Genomic DNA, 15,968 nt, shown 5'->3' with positions numbered 1-15,968 from the left:
CATAAAATGTCAAATTAGGATTTCCTGGAAATCTTGAGAATGGCATACATTTCAACAACAACAAAAAATTTTTTTCTAGAGATTTTATATAAATATCTCAAAATATATCCTCTCAGGACAGATATTCTTTAGGAAACAAGAATAGGAATGAATGACAATAACTTTTTTGTCAAGATCTATTGACAGGTGCATTGATCCCAAATATAACATTATTTAGTATACTTCATCAGGATACCATGTCATAGGGTGTATGTTGTTCACAAACGTTTTTCCTTTAAAATTAGATCCTGATTTATGTGAATACGAATACTATAAAGCAGTCACATTATTTGAGTTCATACTACATATTTCCACCATTGGGCTGGAACTAATTATAATATTTACATAATTGTAACTTCAAACTGATGCTAATTATCTGGACTAATTGAGCCTAGCTATAAAGGTCACTTTTAAGTTACAAAGATTTAGCTGAAAATAATATTCACATTTTGCAATGGCTTTTCAGAATTTTCCAATTTAGATTTACAAGGTGGTATTATATGTGGAATCTAATTTGGGAAATCATGGCATTTTTAATTTTTTTTGGGGGGGGAGTATTTTACACAAAAGGATCCCATAGCCAAGGAGCAATAAAATTAATACTTTGCATGCCAACAGTAATTATTTTTTAATTGATCACATGTCTCCTTACAAGTAATTCCACTGCATTAAGTTTAAATGTAGCTAGTATGTTTTTCTAACTTTTTAAAAAAATAAGTATTTAAAAGAAACATTAGCATACCTTGTAGAATAAAATTGATTTTAATTAGCTAATACCACTTCTGTCATCAGTGGTCTATGAGAAATAAAACAGGAACAAGAACATCTTTCTATAAATAATGGAATTTGAAATGTTGTTTTTCAAAGCAGTAGAGATAGCTGATTACATTTATTAAGCACTTTCTATGTGTTAGTCATTGTGCTGTGCTAGTGATACAAACAAATATGACCATCCCTATCTTCAATAAGTTTATTCTTTAAAAACAAACAAAAAACTCTACTGAGAATTTTTTGTTCACATATCAGTTAAAATTTCTCCCTGTATGCCTCCCAGAGAGATATCCTATATTAAAAAAAAAAAAAATTAAAGAAAAAGAGGGGAAAAAAAAAAAAATCAGCAAAATCAATTAACATATTCCCCCAATTCCTGAAAGTACATGCACTGTTCTACAACCAGGGACTTCCCACATTTACAAAATAGAAAGAATATACTTCTTTTTGAGGATCATAGTTATTTTTGGGGGTCATAGAATTATTTTTTTTTTCAAGATGAAATTCCAACAAGTTTCTCCATCAAAAAAAGATACTGCAACAATGTACTACCCACCTCTACTCCCAGTGAAAAAAAGCAAGTACAAATGTTACAAAACAAAGTTTATTCTGCAATACTTTATCTTAATGAATTGCATCTCTTTGGTAAAAATAAACTTTATAAACATTTTAATTAACAGAGATTAGATACAAAAACTAAACATTTGTAAATTGTTTTTAAAATGAGCAAAAGACTTGGAACTGAAAATAGGTTCACTCATAACTGGTCATCTATTGGCAGAATTATTCTACAGTCCAGGACATTTCTTATGCTACATTAGAAAACAGGATTAAGGGATAGTATAACTCAAATTGCATTTCTACATTTTTTACTTTAAATAAATAATAATTAAAATGACTTGGCAATTGTAAATTGTTTCATATCACTATACGATGGCAACATAATACTTTTAAATTAAGTACTTTAGCTGAATAGAAACATACATTTATATTTTTTAAAAAAAAATTTTGATAATGGCACTGGCAGTTAGATACAAAGAGTGTGCTTTAAAAATAATGGCAGGTATAATGCTTAAAATATCCTACTTTTCCTGTCAATAAATATTTTGACTACATCATTATTAACAAATTTGAGTAAGCTTTGCTTAAAATCAAAGATTTCCCTTTCCAGCCTAACAAAGAACTCTAGAGAAGTTGCAAACCAGAAAGTCTCAAAATTTCAACAAAATCTATGGTCTTCACAAAATGTCAAAAAAAGTTGCTGTTAAATCCAAGACAGTAGTCTTTAAAGCTCTGTGAAGTATCCACATTTTGTTGTTTAAACTGGCAGGAAAGACTTCCTAGTGTAACAAGTCTCACACATTCCTCCAGATATACTTCCTCCTACCTTTGAATTCCTGCTAAAATACAATCTAGTTGACCATTTGGTATGAACCCTTTACATAATGTCATGAAAAGTAGCACAAAAGAAGAAAAAAGAAAAACGAAAGAAAGTAAGCAAAGGAAAAAAATTACAACCCCTCCCCTTTCATTCCAATCACACCAAATTTATACTATTTACAAAAAAAAAAATTCTTTAACTTAAAAGAAGCCATGCTGGATATGGGAGGAATATGAAAAACCTGCTGTTACAAGACTAGAGAAAAAAGGAGATGATTCACTAAAAAAAAAATTCCTCCTATATATTATGGAAAGACTATGTTCTTTCTCTGTATGTGAAAAATAAAACGAAGATATAACTTTTGGTAAGACATTGCACATGCAAAGTAACATATGTGTGTATATATACATATACATATATGTATGTGTGCATATATATATGTATATATTTAGAAGACACTGATTTCTGTTTGGGATAAGAAAAATGAATACTAACTATGGTAAGTAAAAATTTTAGTAGGGGAACATTATATAGATCAATACACATTTCAATACTATTTTATTATTTTGACATATGGCAAATTGTATTTGAAATGAAATCATGGTTTTTAGCCACAATGGCAAAATTCCATTGTGACAAACTCCCTGGGACATTTAAGTGGTTGCTATAGTGGAACTTTGTTATAAATTGCTAGACATCACATACCTGGTCTGTTGGGCCTAGCCATGAAACAGAGCTAATTCCCAATCTTACCAAGTAAAAAGCCCTATTTTGAATCTAGTAGGAGAAAGAGTACATCGTAAAAATTGTAGTAATAAGCACTTGTGTTATATTTACTACCTATCTAACAGTTATTAGTGAAGGATACTAATGTCCTCTGATAACTGCATCATATATGGTTGAATAAAAAAAAAAAACTAAGAAATATAACCTAGTTGTGCTTAAGAGCTATTTTTCATGAACAATAAATAAAACGACTATCTCCACACTCTCCCTAATTCTACTAACAAGGCTGAAGCAGGTCAATTTACTACTAAAATATGTGACATTAACACAGAACAGAGAACATTTAACAATATATATCCCTGCTTAAGGTTTCTGTGAAAGAAAGACATTTATTATTAACATGCATCTTATTTGAAAATTATGCCCAAACAAATTTTAAAAATTAAACATGAAGTTGTTTTATCCCTTTTAACAATCCTAAGATTTTGAAATTTTTTGAAAGCATCAAGGCAACATCATCTGAACAAGGCAGGAAAGGAAAAGAAGTCTTTTTCTGGGGGGAAAAAATCCCACAGGAAAAATCTTAAATAAAAAAGAAACAAAAGGATCAAGATAAACTTTTAAAAGATTTCCTTCCAAAAGCCCAGAAGAGGAAAAATTCCATATAGTAAATACTGAGTTCATCATAAATCTGTAGATTTTTCTGAAGAACTATTAACTTCAAATCAGAAAATGCTTCTTATATAGGTAGAACTGTTCAAATAATACTTAAACCACCTCAACCAATGGATTCATTATTAGAAGTAGTGATATCTATTAACTAAAGATTAATGGCACATTTGGGTATTATACTGCTTTTTCCAAAGGGGCTTAATTTTTCTAATTCTCAAATATTAAGACTATACTTATTTTACCCTGGGTTTGGATAGATTTTCCCAAAATTACTTATTATTTAACTGTAAACATTTTAAACTTTTATTTTAGTAGATTATGTGTTCCAAAAGAGCAAGTATTGCTTCCTTTTTTGTCTTTATATCTCTAGTGTCTGGCACAGTGGCTTGCACATAGTAGGCATTAAATTGCTAAAATGAACCAAATTCTAGATCACACTCCATTTAAATTATGATTATAATTTGTAATTATCACTGTTCCCACAGAGACAACATAAGGAAGAGAATCTTTCATTGAAAAGGTCTGCCAAAATGAAAATTATTACATATTATCACTTCACTGGTTATCTGTTATATAAAAACTTAATAGTTAACAGAAAACTGGCCAACTAATTACTGATTTAAAGCACTAAGGGTAAAAACAAAAGTGCTTCCAACACAGTCTATCTAACAACAGATAAACCAAAGAATTTCAAAAGATTTTATAAAAGATATGGAGTGGACTTAGAACTTACAATAAAAATCAAGTTTCCCCATTTTCTACTTGTATAAACAGAACTTTCTAGTAGCCATTCTAATTTAGTTACCTAAGATCTTTTCAAATTTAACCTTTTTCCCTACTTGGTTATGTTTCAACCAGCATTCACTAAAAACATATTCTAAACTGGTAAATGAAAGTAAATAGGATACAAGGGGCAAATAACATTTTTAGCCAATTTATCCACTGTATTCAGTGGTTTTAAAAAGAATGGAAAAATTGTTATACTGAGTGGCATGTTATCCCATTTTCTACACCAACAAAATATATTCATCTAGGAAAGATTTTGTCTACAGTCTTAAGAGGGAGCCTGAGGATTTTTCTGTGGAAGTTTTCCAAATTTCTGAATCAATGATTTTTTAAAATTTGCTATTAGTATTTCAATTATGCATTGATTGGCCCAATCCTAGGTAAGTATGACCCTAATTGCAGTGATTAAAAAAAAAAAAAAAGGTATAAAGGAAAAAAGGTAATTAGCACACCCCCACCCCCACCCCAACCTCCCAGCTAAAGAAGTCCATTATGGCTTTGATCTCCCTTGTGAAGAGAAAGTAGAAGAGTATTGCCACATTTAAAAAAAAAAAAATTACACTATCTGGTACTACTATTTTTTCCTTTGCTTTTGGATCTTTGCAGTACTTATCAGGGAACCCAAGCATGTGCGGATTCCAGCAAGGTGCAGCAGAGATCCAGCGGCCTCTTTAAGCTCCTCATCAATTTCCTGACATGACTCTCTTTTAGGCTTCTTGGTGGGCCGGTCTTTGTCAGAGGTATTTGCACAAGGTTGTGATACATAGCCACTGTCTCCAAGAGGGTCATCTTCATACTCAATGTCTGTATCTTCTTCACTGTGAAACCCTTCACTGCCATCACTTCCTGCACTTCCTGCAAGGTTATTCTTTGGGATAAACTCATACACCTCATCAACAGAAGATAAGGAAGACACGCTGGATCTGGATGCACAACGTTGTGTTGCTATGCTGCTCGCGCTGTAATTGTGATCTTCCTTTGGATCAATATTGTTGACTGCAGAATCACTTTCTTGTAAATTTATGGCACTGGGATGGCTAAATGCACTAACAAAACTCCTTTTCTTTTGTAAAGCCGTTTTGAGTGGCAAGGGCTTCTCACCTGCATAAAATGAAGTTCAATCAATGAATACAATATTTACCTTAACATGAAGAGCTATTTATGTAAAAGATTTTCTTGCAGAGACAACTACACTACTACTTTGGATTTATACAGCATCTTTCCTTGGAAAAACTACAGATTAAATAAGATTATCTAAAATTGTACTTAATTTTCTCAAAATGCTGTACAATTTATTGGTATAGCACAATTTCAGCACAGTGTAATGTAAAAGGGCGTAAGATTTTGTTAGCCTGGCTCTACTACATGAACATAACGAATGAGTGAGTCATGGGCCCAATTTTTGGGGTTTTAGTTTTCTCAAAGGCAAATCAAAGGTGTGGGATTAAAATGATTTTCACTTCTAAATTCATTGACCTATTATAAAAGTAATGGGGCCAAGCAAACACAGATTGCTTTAGCGAAGAAAAGAGAGCAATAGAAATCTAAGGTCTTAAAATAAAATCCTTAACACTTTACATTGTAATAGAAAAACACCCCAAAATCCAAAATGTTTTCCAGTAAAAAAAATAAATTTCTTACATTCTAAAATTCCTTGTTCAATAGATGTATTTAAAAGCATCATAGCAGTGGCTGCATCAATATCAGATTCTGTAATGAGAAAAGTTAATATTATTAACATTGTTAAAACAACATTTTAAAAAAATTTGATACCTGAATAGAACTTAATTCCAGAGGCCTTAGTGAAGATTATCAATTTTTAAATATAGCATTTTTTTCCTGAAATTGTTTGGTAACTGTTTTCTGCCTTACTTTCTTTAAGAAGCAGTACTTGACTTGGTAGCAGATTTGTCCAAATAATTTTGGCTTTATCCCAATTAACTTAAGGAAATAAAACAAGCTGTACTGTTAAAATTTAGTATGTGACAATCTTGAGGCAGCTTTATTTTTTTTTTTTAATGCTTGATTAAGTATTTTTGTAAATAAAGCTGTGGTTTAATTTATCTCCTCTTGATGATCAGACATAATGTGTTTTTTGAGATTTTGAGATTTAAGTTTAGAGTTTTACGGAATTTCATTCTGTATAATACGTTTTCATTACATGCATTATTTTTTTAATCCAGAAGCTTGAAGTAAGTATTTGGAATGTGTACAGTATAATTTGACCAAAAAAGATGATTGAAAAAAAATTTTTTTTAAATTGATACTTTCATTCATACATTCTAAACTACTTGTTGAAACCTTTAATACTGCTCTCTGAACAAAAGCTAAAACAAAAAACAAAGTACCAGCTTTCAAGGTTCTAGTTTGGGGGAAAGCCAAGGATATAAGCCTAAGAATTAATTTATGCAAACCTCACTGCTCAAACAGCCAAGTATATAAAACTAATGAAGTTGCCAATGACAGCCTTCTGATACAAATAATGTTCTTATCTATAAATACAAGTTATTTAGTGACTTGAAAACAGCAACACTTGGGTCAGAATCCCAACTCAGGCCTTGAGTGGCTCTTTGATTTTGGGCCAGTTATTCTTTCTGAGCCTCAGTTTTCATATCTTTAAAATGGTGACATCTGCATCACATTGTTTTCTCATGTCTCACTCTCTTTGCGAACCTATTTGAGTTTTGTATTATTTTGTTTTTTGCAAAAATATTGGAAAGGTTTACCATCTCCTTCTCTGATTCATTTTACAGAGGAGGAAACTGAGGTAAACAGGATTAAGTGACTTGTCTACAGTTTAAACTAAGGAAGATGAATTTCTTATTCCAAAACCAGCACTCTATCCATTGTGCCATCCAAGTGCCCACTGTAGAGAGTGGTGAGGCTCAAATGTGATCACATATGGTAACTGGCATACTTAACATGGCATACAAATCTCAGCTCTTATGAACATTATGTATCAATTATCATGATAATATAAAAGATAAAAAAGAGAGAGAGATAATCATTGAGCAATTGCCAAATGTTTATTAGCCAAGCAAGTACTAAGGACTGAGGTACAAAGAAAAAGAAAAAATTTACAGTCCTTGCCCTCAAAAAGCTATAATTTAACAATGTGTATAGAATTAAGTACAAGCAAGACATATACATAATAGATGGAGAAGGAAAGCCAAAGAACATGGAAGTACAATTAGTCAAGCTATGCTTTATGAAGATAATAGATGATTGCCCCATTATAAGTGAGACAAGGCAGTGAAGGTAGTCTGTATCACTGAAATGAGGACATTCTCTAAACTGCCTAATAAAAAATGAGGAATAAGGACTAGAGATCTAAGAAACTTATCTCTAACTGTACTACAACATAAAAAGAGCTAGGATGGGGAGATGCCTGATCTTTGAGGAAGTTAAACCTTAGCAAACAAGCACTCTTACAGAACAGAGACAAGTTAAACTGGATTTCATCAATTCACATAAGTAATCAGCCTACTCAAAACTAATTTCACCTTAAAAAGTGAAGAAATCTAAAAAGGACTGCATAAGGCAAAACAATTATTTCATTTTATATGATATCCAATTTGAAACAAGGCTTAAGCATAAAAAACCTTCCATTTCTCTACTTCAATGTGGTAAAATGAAACTTAAAGTGTAATAAAGCATTTTTTATCAATCACTTTATTCCACAGTTCTTGTAGAGAAATTCAAGAAAATTGCAATTGACTAGCCTCACCAATGTGATAAAGATGACAGGATCAAACAATTCAACAGTAATTCGCATTAGACAACAATTCTATTCTTAAAAGTTTTATCCATCAAGTCAAATTTAATTTTAAACTAAAATTTAATTAAACTCACACCTTGATGAACAAATATTATGGATTAAAATTAAACAAAAGATGGCAAAAGAAAAATGATGAATATCAAAACCAATACCAGAAACAAAATAAAAGTAATACAAACCACATCAACTTGGATAAATTTAATGAAGAGAAAAATAAAATTAGCAAAAGCCAAATGAGACAAGATGATGATGAAATGCAATGATTTAGAAAATCCCTATGGAAAATATAAATAGTGAATTTTGAGGTAAAACTTTTGCTGAAAGATGAAAAAAGAAAAAAAAAAAAAACACCAAAAGAAAACAAATCAAGCTCAAACAATACTTTAAAGCTTTTAAAGAAACGTGATAGATTTGTAGGACAGAACTAGGAGGAAAAAAACCTAAGACTTATTGAGCTTCCTATGACTAAAGAAAAAGTCTTATCATATTGCAAGAGATTGTACAAGAAATTTTCTCAGACATATTTAAAAGACACTGAAGACTGCATGAATGCCAAAAGAGGCGAGACTCAATTTATCCAGATACTTTATTGGCAAATTCCAAGACCATAACAGGGAAACAATTTTTAGAAGCCACCATGAAATAAAATATAATCTGTCAATTTATTGAATTTATTCATTTTTGAATTGGTTTTAAGAGTAGAACTGATGGCCTAATGACAAGGACTGAAGTCATAGAAAGAGAATAGGCTCTGGAGTAGTGAGGCATAAGGAGAGACGGAATAAATGAATATCAGAGGAATTTTGGAATTCTCAAACATGATGGATACAGAACACTTATGGGTGATTATAAGATTTAGGGTATAATCATGTATGCCTGTATAAAATCAAAGTGAAATAGAACGAATAAATCATGGTAGCTGAGTAGACTGAGGAATAGAGAAGTAAAGGAACTTGAAGGAGCATCAATATATATGTTGAAGTCACTGAGTATAAAAGGAATAGTTGAATTGTTGGTGGAATTGTGAACACATCCAGCCATTCTGGAGAGCAATTTGGAACTATGCTCAAAAAGTTATCAAACTGTGCATACCCTTTGATCCAGCAGTGTTTCTACTGGGCTTATACCCCAAAGAGATACTAAAGAAAGGAAAGGGACCTGTATGTACCAAAATGTTTGTGGCAGCCCTATTTGTAGTGGCTAGAAGCTGGAAAATGAAAGGATGTCCATCAATTGGAGAATGGTTGAGTAAATTGTGGTATATGAATGTTATGGAATATTATTGTTCTGTAAGGAATGACCAGCAGGATGAATACAGAGAGGACCAGCGAGACTTACATGAACTGATGCTGAGTGAAATGAGCAGAACCAGGAGATCATTATATACCTCAACAACGATACTGTTTGAGGATGTATTCTGATGGAAGTAGATCTCTTCAATAAAGAGAGCCTTAATTGATCAAAGATGGACAGAAGCAGCTACACCCAGAGAAAGAACACTGGGAAATGAATATAAACTGCTTGCATTTTTGTTTTTCTTCCCGGGTTATTTATACCTTCTAAATTCAATTCTCCCTGAGCAACAAGAAAACTGTTCGGTTCTGCACACATATATTGTATCTAGGATATACTGCAACCCATTCAACATGTAAAGGACTGCTTGCCATCTGGGGGAAGGGGTGGAGGGAGGGAGGGGAAAAATTGGAACAGAAGTGAATGCAAGGGATAATGCTGTAAAAAATTACCCTGGCATGCGTTCTATCAATAAAAAGTTATTTTAAAAAAAGGGATAGTTGAGGTGGAGAGAGAAAATGTGAACCAGGCACAATTCAATGAGGAAAAAAAAAAGGAATGTTTTCTTCCAAGCATGTTGGTAGATATACAACTGGCAGGATCTGGAATAAGTAAGAAAGCTAGATGGGAGGCAGCTAAGTGGTGCAGTGGATAAAGCACCAACCCTGAAGTCAGGAGGACCTGAGTTCAAATCTGGCCTCAGGTACTCAATAGTTTCTAGCTGTGTGACCCAGGGCAAGTCACTTAACCCCAATTGCCTCATTCAAAAAAACAAAAAACAAAAAACAAAAGAAAACTCAAAACAAAACAAAAAAAAGCTAGATAGAATGAATTTTGAAGGAGAATGCTAAGTATAGTGATAGAGGAGAAAAGTGGCAGTGGGAAAATAAGACATATTTTGACTGCCCCACCAACGGTGCTATGTATCTATTTAATGTAGCCCCAAATGACATTCGCTTTCTTGGATACCACATAATATTACTGAAACTCATTCTAAGCTGGTAGTCCATTAAATCCTCTAAATCTTTTTCAGACAAACTGCTGTTATTATTATTTTTTTAATCATGTCTTGTATTTGGAAAGTTGATTTTGTTAATAAATGGTAAGCCTTTGCATTTAATACTACTTTCATCTTACTAGATTTGATTGAATATTATAGCCTATCAAAATATTTTTAAATTCTAAGCTTTCATTGTTAGCTATTCCTTCCAACTTTGTATCATCTGAAAATTTGATTAGCATGTCATCTATCCTTTTATGCAAATCCATAAAAAAGTTATAAAAAAATTATTCATATATTCATAGGTTACATTGTTACATTGGAGACCTCTTTCCAACCTGATGTGGAAACATTAATGACCATTCAGTGGGTTTGATCATTCAACCAGTTCCTAATCAAAAATTACCTATCTTTTCCATTCTATAAGATAGAAAAAGATAAAATATAAATAGCTAAATAAAATATATATCTAGCTAGATCCTGATTAGTGTGAACAATGAATCCCCTCCTCCCAAAAATAAATTCACACTGAATATATCCAATGATCAAATGACTTTCATATAATTCTAACTTCAAATATTGTAAATTTAAATAGAGTTGACCACTTTTTAGGATTCATTATTCAAATTATCAGTACCTCACTATAATTCCAACATTTCCCTGTTCTATAAAGCTATCCAAATACCTCCCCCTTTTCCAGGTTAATCTACCATGACCTAACTCTTTATGAAGACACACTAATGTTTTGTGATTCCTGTTTCTTTGTCTGGATGCTTATTAAGCATACCTTTTAATAATATATACTAAATTTAGCTAACTCCATTTCCCTTGTCTTTGGAAACCAAGATACTTGCTTTTTTCCAATACTACCATGTTTTCCCTATTCTCAATGATCTTTTAAAAATAGCTGATAACTCAGAGATCACGTTTGATCACAGTTTGTTTAGAGCTTTTGATACACATATAACCACAAGTTTAGAATGGAAACGGATCATAAAAGTCACCAAGTTCAACCTTCTCCTTTACAGATGAGGAAGATCAGACTCAGAGAAGCTAGGAGACTTATCCAAGGTTTGTTAGAGTTGGAGAACATCTGTGAACCCCACCAGGCACCTGGAGTGACAAACCATCATGTTTAAAGCTAAATTTGTTCACTTTAATCAGAAAACTTAAAATTCATCAAGACTGACTAGATTTTCCCTTACTATATTTCACTAAAAATATTGGGTACCAATTCCTTATAAGTCATTTTTGCTCTTTCCTTTCCAACCTAAAGACTGTCCTCCTATAAAAAGAAAAACAAAAGAAAAAGAACCGTCTTCTCTATGTCAGTTATCATCTTCCCATTTACCCTAAGTAGTGACTTTCCTTATCTTTCTTTTTCCCAACGTAGCTTAAAAAAAAAAAAAATCCTTTTGTTATCCTTAATTTTTCCCATTCTCTTTAACTCATGATCAGACTTAACACTCAATACTATTCTTACACTTTTGTGCCAGGCTAATATATTGACCCTGTGTTGTCTTTCCATGCTTTCACTTTCTGCATATCTTCTAAAATTTAAGTTGACTATTGTATTCACTAACCATGTATTTTTCCTACCCTTCTCAATGGAATTGTTTCTGTTTTTATAGTACTTGGTATATAGTAAACACTTCTAAAACATTTGTTGGATGATATAACTTCAGAACTCTAATACCCCAACAGACAACTATCTACCTTATCTTTAAACCCTTAGCAATGTGCTGTCCTAAATTTAGGAAGCTTTTCAAATATACGCATATTTCATGTCTTCAGTTACAACTTTTAAGACAAAATAGTTAGCAAGCTCAATATAAGTAAACAGCCTGTATATTAGTAGCCTATAAACATAAGAAGGTGGTAATCTCAATGTAGTCTGTCATGGTCAGAATACATTGTTCAAATCTGGGTAACAAATCTTAGGAAGGATGCTGATAAACTTTACAATGTTTAAAAGGACAACCGATGATGAAGGGCCTCAAACTCACATTATGAGAAATGGTTGACAGAACTGGGCACGGTATCTTTAGCCCAGAGGAAATAATTTGAGGCAAAGAAAACTAGAGTTGTTTCCCAGTGCACCAAGTTCTGACTTGTTTTGCTTGGCTCCAGAAAAAAGAAGCATCAAATACAAGTTACAAGGATGCTAATCTGGGCTCAATATGAACTATCTTAGGCTTAAAGAAAAACCTCAATTAGAGCTACTCTAAGTTGGTTTAGGTGGTTAGAAGGAAGTTCACTCTGACCCGATGTCTTGAGGTAAGATGTCTGGTACGTTGCAAAAGGGATTCTTCTTCAAGTATGTTTTAGACTAGCCAGTCACTGAAATCTTGTCTACCTATGACATTTCATGATTTCCCCCAAGGCTCATATCATTTCCATCTCAGTAACTTCTTCCTCTTTGATGGTGAATTCAGAATTTCTCCTTGTTTGTTCTTGTACCTTTTAAAGGATAAGATCATCATTAACGTAAGACAAGAAATTATTAACACTTCTGCTTTGGACAGAAAGAATTATCTAGCTTCAGTAGGAATCTGGATAGAGTCTTGCATCATACTACATAAATGTATATACTACATACTACATACTGGCAGAGAACTGTGATCTATTTCTCAAAAACATCTACTTCCTCTTTTGGTTCAGTTAAGGTGATCTATAGCTCACTCCAATGGCAATATTACTTCTATTTGGCTGATACCACTACTGATTTTTACCCAAATGAAGTTATTTCCTGCCCCCTATTTTTGTTCCTGGATTTGCTCATGCATATGTCTTCTTAAAACATAGTGTACCACTGAACACCAGGTTCCAACTTTACTCGTGCTAATTTTTTTAAGAACCACATTCTAGTCATATATCTCACCCCATTAGATCTCAGTGATATAATCACCGAGGTCAAATTTGCTTCCTTACTCTAGAATTTCTAGTGCATCTTACTTAGTATTTTCTTATTTCTATATAGTCAGCAGAGGCTAAAGTTTTAGGGTTTTAAAGACTCCTTTGCAATTCTGTCACTTGTGGACTTCTGGTCAAAGAGACCTGATTATTCTTTTTCTACTTAACTCTTTGGCATCTATTTTTTCCCCCTTCCATTTCCTTTTCATTTTATAACTCTTTTGACTAGAATTTTTAAGATTCTAAGTAATATCTTCTTGTCAACATTCCATTCCTGGCTGGAAGCCTGTCATTCCTATACTTTAAAAGCCATGGTCCATAAATCCAAATCCTATTATTAAATATCATCTTTTTAAGCAGTTGTTCACTTCTCAAATTGCCTTTTTCTTCTGAATCTCTTGTCTTAAATGGTCACCAGTGATGAAAATAACAGGTGTGCCTAAGATCTTCAGTTTCTTATTCAAGACTTCTTAGTCTTCAACCTTCTTGGAAAGTAGACTTTTTAAGACTGTTCATTCATTCACTCAAGCACTCACTATGTGAAAGGCTCTACAGAAGGTACAAAACCAAATAAAATAAGCTTCCCTGCCTCAAGAAGCATTTATTCAAGCAAGGGATAACAAAAAACTAGAAGTAACTTAAATAAAAACAAGAACAACTAAATAGAAAAACATAAAATGCTATGAGAGTTTTTTGTTAAACTATATGCTGAATTCCTTTCCAGCTATGATCCCAGCTAGTTTTACTATTACTACTTCAAGTAAGTAGTATTTAAATGGGACACTGAAAAGGAAAGATTTCAAAAAGGAAAGATTGGAGATGGAGTGGAAAAATGAGCTGGGAATGCATTCTACATGAAGGGAATGGTTTGAGCAAAGAACACATTTAGAGAGGTGATAGAGAAGAGTTATGAATAACTTAAGTTGTGATGAATAATTCAGGTATATTATTACTAATAATAATACCACCACTATAAGCATTTATATTTATATAGCACTTTATTATGGGTTATAAAATCCTTCACAAATATTATCTCATTTAAGTTTCACAACTCTGGAAGAGAGGTACAATCTTAAGAAAAGAATTTTCTTTTTTGAGAAGGTTTTTGAGAAGACTTCTTTATCTCTCCTGTGCCCAGCCTAGTGCCTTTCATAAACAATTAAGTATTGAATAAAAGTTACAAAAAAGCAAAAGGGTTAAAGAATTGGAGAGGTGTGTGTGTATGTGTGTGCTTCCATTTAACAAGGAGGAGCAAAAGGTAAAGGAGATAGCAAAAAAGATATGTGTGAGATGTATAAGACTACATCTTAGAAAGCATTGGAAGGATCAAGAATAAAAGGATAAAAATGTCAAACCAGAAGAGTTCGAGGAAAGAGTATAAAGTGGAAAAACTATTGAACTGGGTAAAACTTAAGATAACAGTGTTAGGAGAGTGATAATGGACGGAAGCAAAATTGTGAAATTTAGAGTAGATATTTAACAAAGAGAATGATAATGAAAAGAAAGACAAAATGGGATAAAAATAAGAGGAGACCCAGATGGAACAAAGGTTATTTTTAGAATTATGGAAACCTAGCCTGGTTGCAAACAGAAGAAAGGGTCAATGAGGGGAAAAAGAGATTAAGAATAGAAATTCAGAAAAGTAAGGATGGTTAATGACTTTCCAAAAAGTGGAGGAGAAGGGTTCATGGATATACATTAATAGCTACCACTTCCTCTGAGACCGAAGGAAAAGAAAACATAAGAAAGGATTTGAATTCTTTAAGAGAAAAGTAGATGAAATTCATGTTAAAGATTCTTCATCTTCTAAAGTAAGAATCGAAACAATCACTGAAAATAATGTAGTTACTTGGAGGCCTGAATAGCAAACTTTTGAAATAATTGCTGTATGAAGTATAATACAAGAATAATAAAAACATAACAAAACAATCCACCATGCAGCAATCCTGGCATAGTAGAAATTAAATAACATGATGTAGTAAACCTAAATAGTATAATTTCATGACTACTCAAAAGCATATAAGCAAGATGAGAAGGTGGATGCTGAGAACTACCAACCCAAACTAACTATTAACAAAGTAGGAACTTCAATGAGGGATTAGCATACAGACATAAATTTAACATTAAAATGTTAAAATTTAGACTGTACAAGGAGCCAAATGAAACCATTATAGGGATCACAGACTGCTACATAAAGCAGTCTATATATGTAGCTACATACATATACATACATATACGTACACCTACATGTTATTCCCCTGAACTGAATCTAAAAATCTTCAAAATAAAGAGTTCCAATGTTCTATCATTGAGTCTTTCATTAATTTTGAATTTTAAGGAAAAAAATTAAATCTGGAGTTCAAAGTTAAATCATAAATATAATAGAAGCAGTTATTATGCAAATAGCCTCTGGTCAGTAATAAATTCAAGTAAATTAATATTTAATTAAATATAATAACATTTATATACATCTGAAAACGAATAATAAAACATTATTCATTCAATTTACAGATTAAAGATCAAAATAACAATGCTTGTTGCAATATTAACCTATAGAACTTTGTAAAATAAATTCAACTTTTAATAGTAGATTTCTATATTTCACAGAA

The 15,968-nt window shown here is 32.2% G+C and overlaps 1 protein-coding gene across 1 annotated transcript in view; it reads right to left on the bottom strand.

Annotated features, from left to right (window-relative positions):
* Nucleotides 1–1,398: 1,398 nt before the first annotated feature.
* The window catches only part of FOXN2 (forkhead box N2), a 38,867-nt gene continuing 24,297 nt past the window's right edge, over nt 1,399–15,968 (bottom strand). The window contains exons 5-6 of the mRNA XM_051975234.1: nt 6,017–6,085; nt 1,399–5,476 (exon numbers count right to left, since the gene is read on the bottom strand). Coding sequence (XP_051831194.1) covers nt 4,950–5,476; nt 6,017–6,085 — 596 coding nt within the window. The 3' untranslated portion in view covers nt 1,399–4,949. The remainder of the gene's footprint in view (nt 5,477–6,016; nt 6,086–15,968) is intronic.

Source organism: Antechinus flavipes, chromosome 2 (genome assembly GCF_016432865.1).
Source record: "Antechinus flavipes isolate AdamAnt ecotype Samford, QLD, Australia chromosome 2, AdamAnt_v2, whole genome shotgun sequence".
Lineage (NCBI taxonomy): Eukaryota > Metazoa > Chordata > Mammalia > Dasyuromorphia > Dasyuridae > Antechinus > Antechinus flavipes.
The sequence above is the reverse complement of the archived record's forward strand: the minus strand, read 5'-3'. Positions and strand labels throughout refer to the sequence as shown.